The following is a 14,437-nucleotide window of genomic DNA, read 5'->3' on the forward strand; positions in this document are numbered from 1 at the left end:
ACCTGCCATCTACCCACCTGGGGACTGAGGGTTATGAGAGAACCCCCACATCACTAGCTTGCAGGTTCTGCAGCCTTGTAAAGATAAGGAGGGGATGACTGGGAGGCAGGTTGGCATTTATTGTCATGAATCTTGCCCTGGAGGCAGGTTGGTATTTATTGTCATGAATCTTGCCCTGGAGGCAGGTTGGCATTTATTGTTATGAATCTTGTTCTGGAGGCAGGTTGGCATTTATTGTCATGAATCTTGTTCTGGAGGCAGGTTGGCATTTATTGTCATGAATCTTGCCCTGGAGGCAGGTTGGCATTTATTGGTATGAATCTTGCCCTCTAGGCAGTTCAGCAAAGTATTCACTAGCTGGCACAGGCACAAAGTAATACAATCAGATTTTAATCCTTACCTCAACCCTAACCACACTGCTAATCCTTCCCTTAAATTAAGACCATAAAACAACATTATTTTCCACAGCCAATTCTGACTTTGCAGCTGACATATCTAGAGGAAATCGCACAGTTCTGCCTCCAGGTCAAGATTCATGACAAACGTCAACATGAGACAGGGAGAAGCAATGTAAAAATCAATAACGAAATTGTTTTCACAATTAACATGCTTTTTCTTGTTTCAAGTATGTTTTATTATGAAAAGTACAATATATCCATGTATACTTGTACAACTATGGAGCGTATGTCCACATATAATTGTACAATTTGTTTTTCCAACATAAAAAGACAAGAAATGATCACATTGGTATTTTAACGGTGTTATTGTAAGAGTTTAAATGTTTAAACAGAGGATACATCTAAAACAGGATAAAACAAGTGCAGTATGTTGTGAGAATGTTACTTTAACGTCGACTCATAACGTCACACTATAACTTCATGGGAGTCTTGTGGAAAGACTGCATGTTGTTTTGGGTGGATTGAGTGACGTCTTCATCAACATTTTGCAGAATATTCCGGTAATATTTTCACCTCTTGTCGGCTGCAGACATTCATAAGGAGTTCCAGTAGTTTATTTGCCATTTGCAGGTATTAAAAGTAATACATACATTGTAATTCCTTGTTGGAGCTCTCTCACATACAGGACAGTACATACCAGAGGAGGCTGCTGAGGGGAGGACGGCTCATAATAATGTCTGGAACAGAGTGAATGAAATGGAACACATGGAAACCACGTGTTTGATACCATTCCACTTATTCCACTCCAGCCATTACAAACCTGTCCTCCCTAAATAAGGTCCCACCAACCTCCTGTGGTACAAACACAAACAGTAAAATATATCATAAAAAATGCAAAGTGGTAAAAGATCAGAAAATATTACAAGCCTGACATGTGTGACTGTCCAGTGTGTGTTTGTCCATTGTGTGTGTGTGTGTCAGTGTTTATGTGTGTCAGTGTGTGTGTTTGTGTGTGTGTATCCAGTGTGTGTGTGTGTGTGTGTGTGTGTGTGTGTGTGTGTGTGTGTGTATCCAGTGTGTTGGTGTGTGTGTATCCAGTGTGTCAAGTGTGTGTGTGTCAAGCGTGTGTGTGTCCAGTGTGTGTGTGTCAGTGTGTGTGTGTCGGTGTGTGTCTGTGTGTGGCCAGCGTGTGTCTGTGTCCAGTGTGTGTGTGTGTTTCAGTGTGCGTGTGTGTGTGTGTGTGTCCAGTGTGTGTGTGTGTGTGTGTGTCCAGTGTGTGTGTGTGTGTGTGTGTCCAGTGTGTGTGTGTGTGTATGTCCAGAGTGTGTGTTTGTTCAGTGTGTGTGTGTGTGTGTGTGTGTGTGTCCAGTGTGTGTGTGTGTGTGTGTGTGTGTGTGTGTGTGTGTGTGTGTGTGTGTGTGTGTGTGTGTGTGTGTGTGTGTGTGTTCAGTGTGTGTCTGTGTTGAGTGTGTGTGTGTGTCCAGTGTGTGTGTGTGTGTGTGTGTGTGTGTGTGTGTGTGTGTGTGTTCAGTGTGTGTCTGTGTTGAGTGTGTGTCTGTGTGTTGAGTGTGTGTGTGTTCAGTGTGTGTGTCCAGTTTGTGTCCAGTGTGAGTCCAGTTTGTGTCCAGTGTGTGTGTGTGTGTGTGTGTGTTTGTGTGTGTCCAGTGTGTGTGTGTGTGTGTGTGTGTGTCCAGTTTGTGTCCAGTGTGTGTGTGTGTGTGTGTGTGTGTGTCCAGTGTGTGTGTGTGTGTGTGTGTGTGTGTGTGTGTGTGTGTGTGTGTGTGTGTGTGTTTGTGTGTGTTTGTGTGTGTGTTATTTCAGGGACACTGAAGAGCCAACATCATAAACCCTAAATCCTGGATAGAGGGGCTCAGTGAATGTGGAGGTGAATGTGATCAGGTGGGTCAGTGTGTCAGAGGAGGCTCTATAGAAGGACAGAGTGCCGGCTGGCCAGTCCAGATACACTCCTACTCTGTGGGGGCTGGAGGAGGGGACGTCTATGGTAGTGAGATTATTATTGTGCCTGGCAGAGTATCTGTTGTCAGAGCAGATCAGACTCCAGGACTTGTCATTACATCCAAGACAACAGTCATCACCCCATCCTCTCCTGCTGATTCCTTTATATGTCACTCCTATATCAGCCCCCATTCTCCCACTCCACTCTACCTCCCAGTAACAACGCCCAGTCAGACCCTCTCTACACAGCACCTGTCCGCGGTCCTCAAATCTCTCTGGGTGATCAGGATACGGCTGCTCCTCTCTCCTCCATGTCACCTTTCTGTTCTCCTCAGACAGAGAGAGGTGTCTGTTTACTGTGTTTAGGTCCAGTGTGAGATCACAGACATCTGATGGATGAAACCAGACACAATATTAGAAATCATCATCATTCACATTAGAATGTTAACTCACTTTTCACTAATTCATTTAATGTAGATGTTTCTAGGTATCAAAAGGAGAAGTTAAGGTAACTTGAGACTTGTTGAATGATCATATGTTATACTGTATGGTAATATAATACACACTTATTCACATTAATTACACACACACACACACACACACACACACACACACACACACACACACACACACACACACACACACACACACACACACACACACACACACACACACACACACTGTCATATCAACTCTTTGTAAACGTTGGTGTCCCTGATTTCTGCTTCTGTAGAACTACAGCTGATCTTTAATATGACCAAGTTAGTAATGATGGTGGTCTTTGACTTAACTTGAATTAAGACTTATTCTTAGTCATATTCTTCACAGCAGTCAACACTCACATTTTCTAAGTCCAGGTTTCATTCTGTTCTCTCCACTATTTTCCACACTGTAGCGATAAGCAGAAAAACAGACAGTCATTGAGGGATACACCTGAACTCTCTCTCACACACACACACACACACACACACACACACACACACACACACACACACACACACACACACACACACACACACACACACACACACACACACACACACACACACACACACGCATATAACTTTGTCCAAGTGGTGGTCAGAATGTTTGTATTACCTAGCCTGAAAAGTCAATCATGTCTGATATGAACATTGACATAAACCCTCTACATACTTGAGTTTCTCCAGTCTGCAGTGTGGATCCTCCAGTCCAGCAGAGAGCAGTCTGACTCCTGAGTCTCCTGGGTGATTGTAGCTCAGGTCCAGCTCTCTCAGGTGTGAGGGGTTTGACCTCAGAGCTGAGACCAGAGAAGCACAGCCTTCCTCTGTGACTAGACAGCCTGACAGCCTGCAAAGAGTCAAATCATATTAAAACCACACTGCTATTCTTTGGTGGTGAAAATAGTGGCAGTATATTTCTTCAACATATTCAGATACATCAGTGTCCTGAAACCTGCCATATCTATTCAGAAATGAATGTATCATTTTTAGAAATGACAAATTATCAAATTATTGTTTGTAGAGAGAAAAATGTATAGTACAAATATTTTAGCTTTGGCAGCAGCTAATGGGGATCCAATTAATACAAATACAAAAACTTGTTGACCAATTACAGGAATACTGACCTCAGAGTCTCCAGTCTGCAGTGGGGATCCTCCAGTCCAGCAGAGAGCAACTTCACTCCTGAATCCTTCAGGTCATTGTTACTCAGGTCCAGCTCTCTCAGGTGTGAGGGGTTTGACCTCAGAGCTGAGACCAGAGAAGCACAGCCTTCCTCTGTGACTAGACAACATGACATCCTGCAAAGATTCAAATCATATTAAAACCACACTGATATTCTTTGTGATGAAAATAGTGGCAGTATATTTTTTCATCATATTCAGATACATCAGTGTCCTGAAACCTGCCATATCTATTTATAAATTAATGTATCTTTATTTTAAATTATCATATTACTTGTAGAGAGAAATATGTACAGTATGAATATTTGAGTAGACTGACCAGACCAGTTTAAAAGCAGTATCAGTCAAAAGACAGACAGTGAGGTATCAGATTTAGATTGTATTGAGTATACAGTCCACACCATATCTATTTTGAAAGTGAAGCTGACATTTTAAATGTGGCTCTAAACTCCAACATTTTGAATTTCAGATCAAATGTTTCATATGAGGTGACAGTATATAATGTCACCTTTTATTTGAGGGTATTTTAATACATATCTGTTTCACCATTTAGAAAAATGAAAGCACTTTATGTATCTAGTCCTCCTATTTGAAGAAGTCATAAGTATTCTGACCAGTTCATTTATAGTGTATTAAAGTAGTCAAAAGTTTAGTGTTTGGTTGTAAACTCATTGGTTGCATTTGCAGTTTGTTTTGGTTGTGTTTTGGGTTGTGTTTTGGGTTGTGTTATGGGTTGTGTTTTGGGTTGTGTTATGGGTTGTGTTTTGGGTTGTGTTATGGGTTGTGTTTTGCCCAATATTAAAATAGTGGATGGTGTAACGTCTGCTTGCAACTCTCAAAGACGTAGATCTGAATCACCTGAATTCTGATCACCTGTTCACACACCTGTATGTCATTATAACCATTTAGTTCAGTTCTTTGCACCCCCATCATTGTGATGTAATGTTTGATTTGTGACACAAGGCTATGCGGAGCGCTGAGTTTCCTTTAATTTACTCCTCCCGTGTATGATGTTTTTGCCTGCCTCCCTAACGACACCTTTTGCCTATTCCCTGCCTGTACCTTAGCCCATTGGATTTCCTGTTATCAACCTATTCCCTGCCTGTACCTTAGCCCATTGGATTTCCTGTTATCAACCTATTCCCTGCCTGTACCTTAGCCCATTGGATTTCCTGTTATCAACCTATTCCCTGCCTGTACCTTAGCCTATAGGATTTCCTGTTATCAACCTATTCCCTGCCTGTACCTTAGCCTATAGGATTTCCTGTTATCAACCTATTCCCTGCCTGTACCTTAGCCCATTGGATTTCCTGTTATCAACCTGTTCCCTGCCTGTACCTTAGCCCATTGGATTTCCTGTTGTCAACCTATTCCCTGCCTGTACCTTAGCCCATTGGATTTCCTGTTATCAACCTATTCCCTGCCTGTACCTTAGCCCATTGGATTTCCTGTTATCAACCTATTCCCTGCCTGTACCTTAGCCCATTGGATTTCCTGTTATCAACCTATTCCCTGCCTGTACCTTAGCCCATTGGATTTCCTGTTATCAACCTATTCCCTGCCTGTACCTTAGCCTATAGGATTTCCTGTTATCAACCTATTCCCTGCCTGTACCTTAGCCTATAGGATTTCCTGTTATCAACCTATTCCCTGCCTGTACCTTAGCCCATTGGATTTCCTGTTATCAACCTATTCCCTGCCTGTACCTTAGCCCATTGGATTTCCTGTTGTCAACCTATTCCCTGCCTGTACCTTAGCCCATTGGATTTCCTGTTATCAACCTATTCCCTGCCTGTAACTTAGCCCATTGGATTTCCTGTTATCAACCTATTCCCTGCCTGTACCTTAGCCCATTGGATTTCCTGTTATCAACCTATTCCCTGCCTGTACCTTAGCCCATTGGATTTCCTGTTATCAACCTATTCCCTGCCTGTACCTTAGCCTATAGGGTTTCCTGTTATCAACCTATACCCTGCCTGTACCTTAGCCCATTGGATTTCCTGTTATCAACCTATTCCCTGCCTGTACCTTAGCCTATAGGATTTCCTGTTATCAACCTATTGCCTGATCTCCCGGACCACGGCCTTTTCCCTGCCTGTTGCCTTTTTGGACCCTTTTTGATCTTCTGCCTGCCCCTGGACCTGTGGTCCTTTACAATAAACACCTGCTGAGCCCTGGACCTGTGGTCCTTTACAATAAACATCATTAATGATTCATTCATGATTATTCATAATCATGGTAGCATCCACATGAATGTAGAAGTGTTCTGAAACATCTTCTATTCTTACTGACAATACAAGTGAAGTGACTCCAAAATGACAGGACATTATTTACCATTCAGTTTCTATTAGGAAAAACATCATCCAAAACACAACCAAGACAAACTGCAAATGAATTCAACAAGTTAGTAGAATCACAAGCTTGATGTAATCACTGCAGGCATGGAACATGGGACCAAATACTAAACTTATGACAACTTTAATACAATATAAGTGAATTTGTCCGAATATGTACAACTTTTTCAAATGGGAGAACTAAATACATAAAGTGCTTTCCTTTCTTAACAGTAACACAGCTATGTATGAAAATACCCTCAAATAAAAGGTGACATTCTGTACTGTCACCTAATATGAAACATTCTATCTCAAATCCAAAATGCTGGAGCATAGCACCACATTTAAAACTATAAGCTTCACTGTCCAAACACATATGGTGTGGACTATGTGTTTCTGGTAAACACATGTGGATCTGGTGAACAGTTATCACTTGTTGACCAACTACAGGAATACTGACCTCAGTGTCTCCAGTTTACAGTTGGGATTCCCCAGTCCAGCAGAGAGCAGCTTCACTCCTGAATCCTTCAGGTCATTGTTACTCAGGTCCAGCTCTCTCAGGTGTGAGGGGTTTGACTTCAGAGCTGAGACCAGAGAAGCACAGCCTTTCTTTGTGACTCCACAGCCTGACAGCCTGCAACGAGATCATCATGACTTCACAAACACACTGTTAATTTAACACCAGTAGTGTAGAAGGACAACGGTAGATGCATGTGGTTCATATTCCCAAACAACATATAGATTCATCTTCCATCAATGCATTTATTCAATATGTTTTTCAATATACATATTATAATACATATTTTTCTCTAAACATAATATTTCTTCCTGATGAATACTTCTTATATGTTATTTTATTTACTCACAGAGCAGCTCTGGAGGCTTTGACCACTGGCAGCAGCCTCAGAAGAGTTTCCTCTGATCTGGAGAATTTCTTCAGGTCAAACACATCCAGCTCCTTTTCTGAAGTCAGCAACACAAAGACCAGAGCTGACCACTGTGCAGGTGACAGGTTGGGTTCTGAGAGACTTCCTGAGCTCAGGTAGCTTTGGATCTCCTCCACTAGAGAATGGTCATTCAGTTCATTCAGACAGTGGAACAGATTGATGCTCCTCTCTGGAGAGAGATTCTCCCTGATCTTCTCCTTGATGTACTTGACTGTTTCTTCATTGCTCTGTGAGCTGCTTCTTGTCTTTGTCAGTAGACCTCGTAAGTGCTTCTGATTGGACTCCAGTGAGAGTCCCAGAAGGAAGCGGAGGAACAGGTCCAGGTTTCCAATCTCACTTTGTAAGGCTTTGTCCACAGCACTCTTGTAGACAGTAACTTCAGACTTATCTCTGTACAGCAAAGAAAATATACTGTACTTTATTTGCTGTTTGTCCATGAGATTCTCATTGTTGTTGATGAATGAGAGGAACACATACACAGCAGCCAGAAACTCCTGAATGCTCAGATGAACAAAGCAGTACACCTTGTCTTGGTACAGAACACATTCCTCTTTAAAGATCTGTGTGCACAATCCTGAGTACACTGAGGCTTCATTGACATCAATGCCGGCCTCTTTCAGGTCTTCTTCATAGAAAATCAGATTGCCCTTCACTAGCTGTTGAAAAGCCAGTTTTCCCAGTGACAGAATGCTCTCGTTATTCCAGTGTGGACCTGTCTCTTCTTTCCCAAGATACTTTTCATTCTTCTGTTTGGTATGAAACACCACAAGGTGTGTGTACATCTCAGTCAGAGTCTTGGGCATCATTTCTGTCTTATGTTTCAGCATGTGTTCGAGGACTGTTGCAGAAATCCAACAGAAGACTGGAATGTGGCACATGATGTGGAGGCTCCTTGATGTCTTTATGTGTGAGATGATTCTGCTGGCCAGGTCCTCATCACTGAATCTCTTTCTGAAGTACTCCTCCTTCTGTGGGTCATTGAACCCTCGTACCTCTGTCACCTGGTCAACACACCCTGAAGGGATCTTATTGGCTGCTGCAGGTCGGGTAGTTATCCAGAGGAGAGCAGAGGGAAGCAGATTTCCCTCGATGAGATTTGTCAGCAGAACATCCACTGAGGTTGACTCTGTGACGTCACAACAGATCTTGTTCTTCTGGAAGTCTAGGGGCAGTCGGCACTCATCCAGACCATCAAAGATGAACACAACTTTGTACTTGTCGTAGTTGGAGATTCTTGATTGTTTGATTTCCATTGAGAAGTGATAGAGAAGTTCAATCAAAGTGTGTTTGTCCTCTTTCATCAAATTCAGCTCCCGAAAAGGGAATGAAAACACAAATTGAACATCCTGATTTGCTTTTCCTTCAGCCCAGTCCAGAATAAACTTCTGCACAGAGACTGTTTTTCCAATGCCAGCGACTCCCTTTGTCAGCACAGTTCTGATACGTTTGTCTTGTCCAGTTAAGGGTTTGAAGATGTCGTTACATTTGACTGCAGTCTCTGGTCTTGCTTGTTTCCTGGTTGTTGTCTCAATCTGTCTCAGCTCATGTTCATTATTGACCTCTCCTGTTCCTCCCTCTGTGATGTAGAGCTCTGTGTAGATCTTATTGAGAAGTGTTGGGTTTCCTTGTTTAGCGATCCCCTCAAATACACATTGAAACTTCTTCTTTAGATTAGATTTGAGTTCACGTTGGCAAATCACAGCAGGATCATCTGAATCTAGAAATAACACAGAGGATATTAATATTACGTCTGTTTTAATGCCTACAGTATTGTAGGACTGTTATAAAGTTTAAATTATAATCATTTATTCTCTTAACTGACTGTATAAATGTTAAATGTTTTCATAATGCATTACAGACTGGTGTGACTGATTATATTATTATTGGTATTATTGATGGTATTATTAATGTTGTCTCTCTCTGTCTCTCTAAATGAATCACCACAACACATCCCTTCTGCTACTTGATGAGGTCACTAGGTGTTGTGTTAAGGTTGCTACAATATCATTGAGTTACACAGCTACTTTAGCTGTACTTTAGCTACAGCTTTTAAACGTTATAAAACATCATTCAACATGAGGCAGACAGATCTTACATTTCTCCAGTGTGTCAGCAAGCTCCTTCTGGTTCATTTTCCTCAGGACGTGCAGTGTGATCTTGAGAGCCCCCTCTCTGGCACTGCTCTCCTGCTTCTCATCTTCAGCATCCACCACTTCCTTATCCTGCTTCGGACTCTCAAAGCCTTCTGGGAGTTCAGGACTAAGAATCCTCTTGAACATTTTCAGCTCGTTCTTCACAAATGTCATAATTTTCTCTTCAAGCAACTAAAATAAATCAAGTAAATAAGTTAAGCAAGAGAAGAAATGCTTTCTCATTAACACATTCATGAATAATTGACAGATCAACTTTACTTGAGGAAAACAAAAACAAATGTACATAACAGGATCACATACACTGAATATGGAGTCCAGGTCTGTTTGATGACTCTGGGAAGACTGACCACTGAGAATCTCTGACTCTGATCTCTCCTGTTGGTTTCTGTGGACAAAACATGAGATTACAGTACACACACACACACACACACACACACACACACACACACACACACACACACACACACACACACACACACACACACACACACACACACACACACACACACACACACACACACACACACACACTGTTTTAGGACTATGAAAATGGACTAAAGGATTAGCCTATGGATTATGAAAACAACAATAAGAAATGTGAAAATGGGAGAGGAGAAATGACTAGAGACAGTGTTGTTTAACTCACTGACCATGACCCATGAGTTCTTCTTACCTTTGTTCAGTAGAAAAGTCTCCCTCTCTAAACACTATAGGTGTACCCATAGACCGGTCACTCTTCATGGACACACAGCTGGGGACAGGGGAGGCTGGTCTCTCCTGCTTGATTGGGCTTCAACACAACAGAGACAAACATTACATCTCTCATCTACTCTGATCTCAGATGGGAAACATAAGAAGAGTTCCAAAACGCTACATATCACTTTACAGAAATGAGCTTTTATTGTTTAAAGAAATTATGTATTAATTATTACATCTCTCACAGACAAGGATTTGTTTAAAATCTATCACTTGATGGTTTCATTTCAGAGAGACAAAAATCATGTTTTTTTATGCAAAATGTTATATATCTCCCTCACTCTCAAATGTGACCGACCGGCTCAATATTGTTATCATAAAATTGTTATCTCACCTCTTAGCTTTGGTGTCATGTCCCCCAGAGAGATGCATTTTGGAGGCAGGGCCCCCCTCCTCTCTCTCCCCAGAGAGACTCATTTTAGAGCACTGACCCCTGTAAACAGAGATCCAGCATGTTGGTTGTGGTTAACACAGAGACAACTAAACAGAGATCCAGCATGTTGGTTGTGGTTAACACAGTGACAACTAAACAGAGATCCAGCGTGTTGGTTGTGGTTAACACAGTGACAACTAAACAGAGATCCAACATGTTGGTTGTGGTTAACACAGTGACAACTAAACAGAGATCCAGCATGTTGGTTGTGGTTAACACAGTGACAACTAAACAGAGATCCAACATGTTGGTTGTGGTTAACACAGTGACAACTAAACAGAGATCCAGCATGTTGGTTGTGGTTAACACAGTGACAACTAAACAGAGATCCAGCATGTTGGTTGTGGTTAACACAGTGACAACTAAACAGAGATCCAGCATGTTGGTTGTGGTTAACACAGTAACAACTAAACAGAGATCCAGCATGTTGGTTGTGGTTAACACAGTGACAACTAAACAGAGATCCAGCATGTTGGTTGTGGTTAACACAGTGACAACTAAACAGAGATCCAGCATGTTGGTTGTGGTTAACACAGTGACAACTAAACAGAGATCCAGCATGTTGGTTGTGGTTAACACAGTAACAACTAAACAGAGATCCAGCATGTTGGTTGTGGTTAACACAGTGACTAATTCTTGAATGTCAATTGTTCTCATTCATTTATTATCTCTTTGAGAAATATATTTTTAACAACTTTCTCTTTTACTTCACTACATTCATGAAGAAAATGATGTACTTTTTATTCCTTACATTTTCCCTGACACCCAAAAGTACTCGTTACATGTTGAATGCTTAGCAGGACAGAAAACGGTCCAATTTGAACACTTATCAAGAGAACATCCCTACTGCCTCTGATCTGGAGGACTCACTAAACAGAGCACATCCCTGGTCATCCCTACTGCCTCTGATCTGGAGGACTCACTAAACAGAGAACATCCCTGGTCATCCCTACTGCCTCTGATCTGGAGGACTCACTAAACAGAGAACATCCCTGGTCATCCCTACTGCCTCTGATCTGGAGGACTCACTAAACAGAGAACATCCCTGGTCATTACTACTGCCTCTGATCTGGAGGACTCACTAAACAGAGAACATCCCTGGTCATCCCTTCTGCCTCTGATCTGGAGGACTCACTAAACAGAGAACATCCCTGGTCATCCCTACTGCCTCTGATCTGGAGGACTCACTAAACAGAGAACATCCCTGGTCATTACTACTGCCTCTGATCTGGAGGACTCACTAAACAGAGAACGTCCCTGGTCATCCCTACTGCCTCTGATCTGGAGGACTCACTAAACAGAGAACATCCCTGGTCATCCCCTGCCTCTGATCTGACAGACTCACTAAACACAAATGCTTCATTTTTAAATGACGTCTGAGTGTTGGAGTGTGACCCTGGTTATCCGTAAATTAAAATAACAAGAAAATTGTGCCGTCTGGTTTGCTTAATAAAAGGAATTTTAAATTATCACTACTTTACTTTTACTTTTGATGCTTAAGTATATTTTAGCAATTACATTTACTTTTGATACTTAATTATATTTGAAACCAAATACTTTGACTTTTACTGAAGAAGTATTTTACTGGGTGACTTTCACTTTTAATTGAGTCATTTTCTATTAAGGTATCTTTACTTTTACTCCAGTATGAGAATTGAGTACTTTTTCCACCACTGTTCTAACGTTCTAGAGACATATGAGCCACAGTTTCAACAGACATTTTGTAACTGCGTGGGCTACAAAGTTACTTTCAGTTTCATATAAGGAAATAAAGCAACGGCCACTGGGTGAATTCGTTTTGCATTGCCCGGCTCCCCGGGTGCGCAGAGTTTACGCATTTTAGACCATTCTATTGTTCCTTAAAATAAAACTCCACTCACCTGTAGCACCGGGCCATGCAAAACGAACTTCCCACTGTCGCAAGGCACTGAGACACAGAGTTCTAAACCCAGAAGCGTTTCTTCAAGACGTCTCTCTTACATTATTTTAGATAAACATATCATTTACTCGTAACCAAGTTTAGCTGTGTTTTTTCCTCCAGAATGTGAATTACTGTAGGACTATAATAATTGTTAACAGGCCTACAAACCCAAAAGGTTTTAATTTGAGAATGTTCATTTGTATGCCTCAAATATTAAACTGTCTTGAAATATTTAATGATTAGTTGAATCAGGTGTGTAAGTGCTGGTAAGAACAAAAGGATTGATAAACCCTGAGATAAACATAAAACCATATAATGTAAAAGCTCCTCCACCATCTTTACCAGACGTTTTACTGATAACATGTAGACCTACTGATTAGTTTCCACTTTGAAAACTGCTGTCTGTCAGCAACTCAGCTCAAGTAGCAGTTCTACTAACTAGTAATATATCATTCCTAGTATTCATTCTCTTACTCTGTCCATTAGAATAGATTATTGTTCAGAAATACTTACTTTATTTTTCAATAATCTCCATATAGTGTCTTCTGCTCTGTCGTCTCAAAATGGATCCTGAACAAAAGAACAACTTTACTTTCGGTTTCAATCAGCCGTCTCCCCACCCTGAAAATAAAGTGTTTTATTGGTATCATCCACTAGATGGCAGTAAACACCTGCTGAACCTAGACTTTACAACAATGTGTTCTGTTTTATACAGGCAGTGTCCCAGAGGAGGAGTGCTGATCTAGGATCAGGTCCCCCTCTCCATGTAATCTGATTCATTATGATCTAGGATCAGGTCCCTCCTCTCCATTTAATCTGATTCATTATGATCTAGGATTGGGTCCCCCCTCTCCATGTAATCTGATTCATTATGATCTAGGATCAGGTCCCCCCTCTCCATGTAATCTGATTCATTATGATCTAGGATCAGGTCCCCCCTCTCCATGTAATCTGATTCATTATGATATAGGATCAGGTCCCCCCTCTCCATGTAATCTGATTCATTATGATCTAGGATCAGGTCCCCCCTCTCCATGTAATCTGATTCATTATGATCTAGGATCAGGTCCCCCCTCTCCATGTAATCTTATTCATTATGATCTAGGATCAGGTCCCCCCTCTCCATGTAATCTGACTCATTATGATATAGGATCAGGTCCCCTCCTCTCCATGTAATCTGATTTATTATGGTCTAGGATCAGGTCCCCCCTCTCCATGTAATCTGATTCATTATGGTTGTTTTGTCTCATGTCTTTATATTCATATAGCCTGGGGGAAATGTAGCTGTATTGAAATGACCTTGTTTTATAACCTTCTTTGTTGCTCAGTGGTACTTCAGTTGTCCAATTCTTTCACACAGTAATGCTCCAGCATCACTCAGAGCTTATGCATCTAATGCATTCCTCAAATACTGCAGAGTTGTTAAGCAAGTCCCTGAGATCGTCATGTTCAACCATATTTATTTGTCAGATGAAACCTGAGGGGATCACTGTAGTGGGTCATAAATGCATCCAAAATGGTTCTGAGGTCCTCAACAATGTTATTCTGTACCGTAGCTGGGATGCAGTGTTCTTTCCTGATTTACTAAATAAAAAGACAGATATTGTTTTAGAGATCTTCAATTAGCTGCTCAGTGTTGATCTCTGTGGCTTGAACATATTCAGCCTCTGGCAGACTCTCTACATCACTCATGTCATCTTCAATGGGATCAGTCCCAGTCTCAAATTCATCATGAGGGCAATTCTCATCTAAGTTGGCTCTTAAAATCTCTCTGTGGTTTTGGTAGATGTGTGACCGATAGATGCTGAAACATCTATTTGTTTTCCCCACACCCATTAACTCCACAGGTCATTACAACATGTGGTTCATGCTGCTGA

At 41.4% G+C, this 14,437-nt stretch overlaps 1 protein-coding gene and 2 long non-coding RNA genes across 3 annotated transcripts; all 3 read right to left on the reverse strand.

The window, feature by feature from the left end:
* Positions 1-1,421: 1,421 nt before the first annotated feature.
* On the reverse strand, positions 1,422-3,704 carry LOC145867080 (uncharacterized). The gene is made up of 3 exons (XR_014383211.1): positions 3,510-3,704; positions 3,197-3,243; positions 1,422-2,743 (listed from the first exon to the last, which is right to left on the reverse strand). It is a non-coding gene; the product is annotated as an uncharacterized LOC145867080 (long non-coding RNA).
* Positions 3,705-3,944: 240 nt separating this feature from the next.
* On the reverse strand, positions 3,945-9,956 carry LOC145867067 (NLR family CARD domain-containing protein 3-like). The gene is made up of 5 exons (XM_082971111.1): positions 9,751-9,956; positions 9,393-9,621; positions 7,217-9,014; positions 6,811-6,984; positions 3,945-4,134 (listed from the first exon to the last, which is right to left on the reverse strand). Exons 2-5 carry the CDS (start codon positions 9,601-9,603, stop codon positions 3,945-3,947), a joined length of 2,373 nt encoding a protein of 790 aa, XP_082827237.1. The 5' UTR covers positions 9,604-9,621; positions 9,751-9,956.
* A 167-nt stretch (positions 9,957-10,123) lies between these two features.
* Positions 10,124-13,318, reverse strand: LOC145867052 (uncharacterized). Its single transcript, XR_014383205.1, has 3 exons — positions 13,074-13,318; positions 10,541-10,639; positions 10,124-10,240 (listed from the first exon to the last, which is right to left on the reverse strand). It is a non-coding gene; the product is annotated as an uncharacterized LOC145867052 (long non-coding RNA).
* Between the last annotated feature and the right edge of the window lie 1,119 nt (positions 13,319-14,437).

This window comes from Salmo salar, unplaced genomic scaffold (assembly GCF_965601325.2).
Source record: "Salmo salar unplaced genomic scaffold, fSalSal1 ptg000177l, whole genome shotgun sequence".
Lineage (NCBI taxonomy): Eukaryota > Metazoa > Chordata > Actinopteri > Salmoniformes > Salmonidae > Salmo > Salmo salar.

Coding starts and splice junctions, on each gene's coding strand:
- LOC145867067 (XM_082971111.1), bottom strand. CDS start 9,603: ATGACATTTGTGAAGAACGAGCTGAAAATGTTCAAGAGGATTCTTAGT. Junction 9,015..9,392: donor TGCTGACACACTGGAGAAAT/GTAAGATCTGTC, acceptor TGTTATTTCTAG/ATTCAGATGATCCTGCTGTG. Junction 6,985..7,216: donor AAAGCCTCCAGAGCTGCTCT/GTGAGTAAATAA, acceptor ATCTCGTTGCAG/GCTGTCAGGCTGTGGAGTCA.